General features: G+C 39.0%; 1 protein-coding gene across 1 annotated transcript; it reads left to right on the top strand.

The window, feature by feature from the left end:
* The first annotated feature begins 349 nt into the window (after window positions 1-349).
* On the top strand, window positions 350-2,617 carry LOC142629081 (uncharacterized). Its single transcript, XM_075803072.1, has 4 exons — window positions 350-732; window positions 783-1,140; window positions 1,260-1,725; window positions 2,427-2,617. The coding sequence occupies exons 1-4, from the start codon at window positions 350-352 to the stop codon at window positions 2,615-2,617; spliced, it is 1,398 nt and encodes a 465-aa protein (XP_075659187.1).
* The last annotated feature ends 268 nt before the right edge of the window (window positions 2,618-2,885 follow it).

Raw genomic sequence — 2,885 nt, 5'->3', positions numbered from 1 at the left:
ATAGTGTTGGGCCGGTTATTAGTGAGTTTAAAGGGTCAAGCCCAATAAAGCAAAAACAGACCGAGAACTTAAGTGAAGAAGGGCATATGTATCAGCAAGGCCCAATCTGAATGGTTAAAAATGCAGCAAATGGCAGAATTAAAAAGATAGCAAGGGAGAAAGGTGTGGCCCAAGGTGCTGAGAAGGATGGACAAGCCCAGGAGGTAAGTAAAAAAAGAAAAGGTTCTGAGGAACTGTTTTTTATTTCTGATGGTAGTACCTAGAAACGTTTTTGTGGAGGGAAAGATGAAGGTGGTGAAAATTTAATTTCTGAAACGGTGGTGACTGCAGAGCAGCACCGCCTGGATCAATGAATGCACTAGGTTGGAACTACCGGGGGCTTGGGCAACCCCAGTCAGTTCGAGTGTTGCGCGAGCTTGTGCAACGTTGGAAGCCCAAAATTGTCTTCCTGTCGGAGACAAAGTTGAAGAAGAATAGGATGGAAAAAGTGAAGTTTAAAACAGGTCTGTTAAATGGCTTAATTGTTCCTATTGTTGGGAGAAGTGGGGGTTTAGCTATGTTATGGAGTAGAGAAATAAAAGTGGAAGTTCAAGGCTATTCAAGGAATTTTATTGATGCAGTTGTGACTGTCTCGGAATCGGAATTTAAATGGCGTATCACTGGTTTCTATGGGAACTCTGAAACCCATCGTAGGAAAGAAACATGGAATCTTTTGAAAAGCCTTAGTCAAAAGTATTAACTCCCCTAGTTATGTTTTGGTGATTTTAATGAAATTGTGTCAGTCAAGGAGAAATCGGGGGGGGGGGGGCTCCAAGGGCGCAAAGGCAAATTGATGGTTTTAGAGAAGCAATACACCATTGTAAGCTCAAGAATCTTGGTTATTGTGGTCCTGATTTTACATGGTGTAATATGCAAGAGGGTGATCGCAGAGCATATCTTAGATTGGATCGAGCCTTGGCCACCCCTGATTGGATTGAGTATTATAAGGATGTTAAAGTTCATCACTTGGTAGAGTCCACGTCTGACCACTATGCTCTGCTGATAACCAATGCTATTGGTCAGAAGTATTCAAATGGTCGAAGATTTCAATTTGAAGCTATGTGGACCAAAAGGGAGGAATGCAAAGATATTATCAAAGAAGTCTGGGATGGCAGCCAAGAGTTAAATTCTCCAATCGGAATAAGCTGTTAGGTTGAATTGTTGTGCTGAAAAACTCTCTAGATGGAACAAAATGGTTTTTGGTCAAATTCCAAAAACAGATTAAGAAGAAAAGGGAGTCCCTTAGTTCGCTGGTTCTCAGAGATAAGGATGGCAGCCTAAGCAGTGAAATCAATATGCTAAGGAAAGAGATTAATGATTTATCGGATAGTGAAGAAATTATGTGGCATCAGAGATCAAGGGTGCAATGGTTAGGCCTTGGGGATCAAAATACGAAATACTTCCACTCTAGGGCCTTAGATAGGAAAAAGAGAAATGCCATCAATAGTATTATGGATGATAATGGAAATTGGCATGAGTCTATGGAAGGTATTGCAGAGGTGGCTGTGTCATATTTGAAAAACCTATATACCACATCCTATCCATCTCGTATTTCGAATGTTCTTGATTCAATCCCCACTAAAGTCACAGCTGCTATGAATCAGTTCCTTATCCAAGAGTTTACAAAGGAGGAAATTGAGGCTGCGCTAAAACAGATTCACCCAACAAAAGCCCCGGGCCCTGATGGTATGTCTGCTGTTTTCTTTTAAAAATATTAGGGTATTGTTGGTAATGATGTTATATGCATGGTCTTAAATATTCTAAACTCAAATATGTCTATGGCTGAAATTAATAAAACAAACATTCACTCTAGTGCCTAAAATAAAAAACCCCACAAAAATGTCTGATTTTAGACCTATAAGTCTATGTAATGTTGTTTATAAACTCATATCAAAGGTGTTAGCCAATCGTCTCAAAACTATCCTTCCCCAAATTATTTCGGAAAATCAGAGTGTGTTTCTTTCCAGGAGATTAATTACAGATAATGTTCTTGTTGCTTTTGAACTTATGCATTATTTAGAACATAAGAAGGATGGTAAGGATGGTTTTGTGGCAATAAAATTAGATATGAGCAAAGCTTATGATAGGGTAGAATGAGGTTTTATTAAACAAGTGATGGAAAAGATAGGATTCCATAAAAAATGGATTAACTTGATCATGCATTGCATCTCTACAGTTTCTTATTCTATCCTCATTAATGGTGCTGCTTATGGTAGTATAACTCCTTCTAGGGGTCTCCGTCAAGGAGACCCAATTTCACCATATATCTTTCTATTATGTGTAGATGGCTTTTCCTCCCTTATTAAGAATGCTACCAGGAACCAAAGAATTAGTGGAATTTCAATATGTAAAGGAAGTCCCAAGATTACACACCTGTTTTTTTGCAGACGACAGTCTGCTGTTTTGTAAAGCAAACAGACAAGAGTGCCAGAACCTTATTGAGATTCTCCAGCTGTATGAAGTTGCCTCGGGCCAGAAAATTAATGCGGATAAATCTTCAGTGTTCTTCAATGCTAATACCCCTGATGATAGAAGAAGTGAAGTGTTGAATATGATGGGCACAATGCAAGATACCTGACATAAAAAAATACCTTGGCCTACCTTCAATCATCGGCAAGTCTAAAGTGGAAATATTTGTAGGAATTAAAGAAAGGGTAGGGAAAAAACTATCAAAGTGGAAGGAGAAGATGCTATCGGTGGGTGGCCGAGAGACTCTTATTAAAGCTATCGCTCAAGCAATTCCAACATATACTATGAACTATTTCCAGATTCCCAAAAGTCTTTGTGATGAGATTGAAGGTAAGATGAGACAATTTTGGTGGGGTCAAAGGGGTCAAGAATCAAAA

Source organism: Castanea sativa, chromosome 3 (genome assembly GCF_040712315.1).
Source record: "Castanea sativa cultivar Marrone di Chiusa Pesio chromosome 3, ASM4071231v1".
In the NCBI taxonomy this organism is placed as follows: domain Eukaryota; kingdom Viridiplantae; phylum Streptophyta; class Magnoliopsida; order Fagales; family Fagaceae; genus Castanea; species Castanea sativa.
This window is presented reverse-complemented; position numbering and strand designations above follow the sequence as displayed.

Coding starts and splice junctions, on each gene's coding strand:
- LOC142629081 (XM_075803072.1), top strand. CDS start 350: ATGAATGCACTAGGTTGGAACTACCGGGGGCTTGGGCAACCCCAGTCA. Junction 1,141..1,259: donor GCAAAGATATTATCAAAGAA/GTCTGGGATGGC, acceptor TTCCAAAAACAG/ATTAAGAAGAAAAGGGAGTC. Junction 1,726..2,426: donor AAAAGCCCCGGGCCCTGATG/GTATGTCTGCTG, acceptor GTTTTTTTGCAG/ACGACAGTCTGCTGTTTTGT.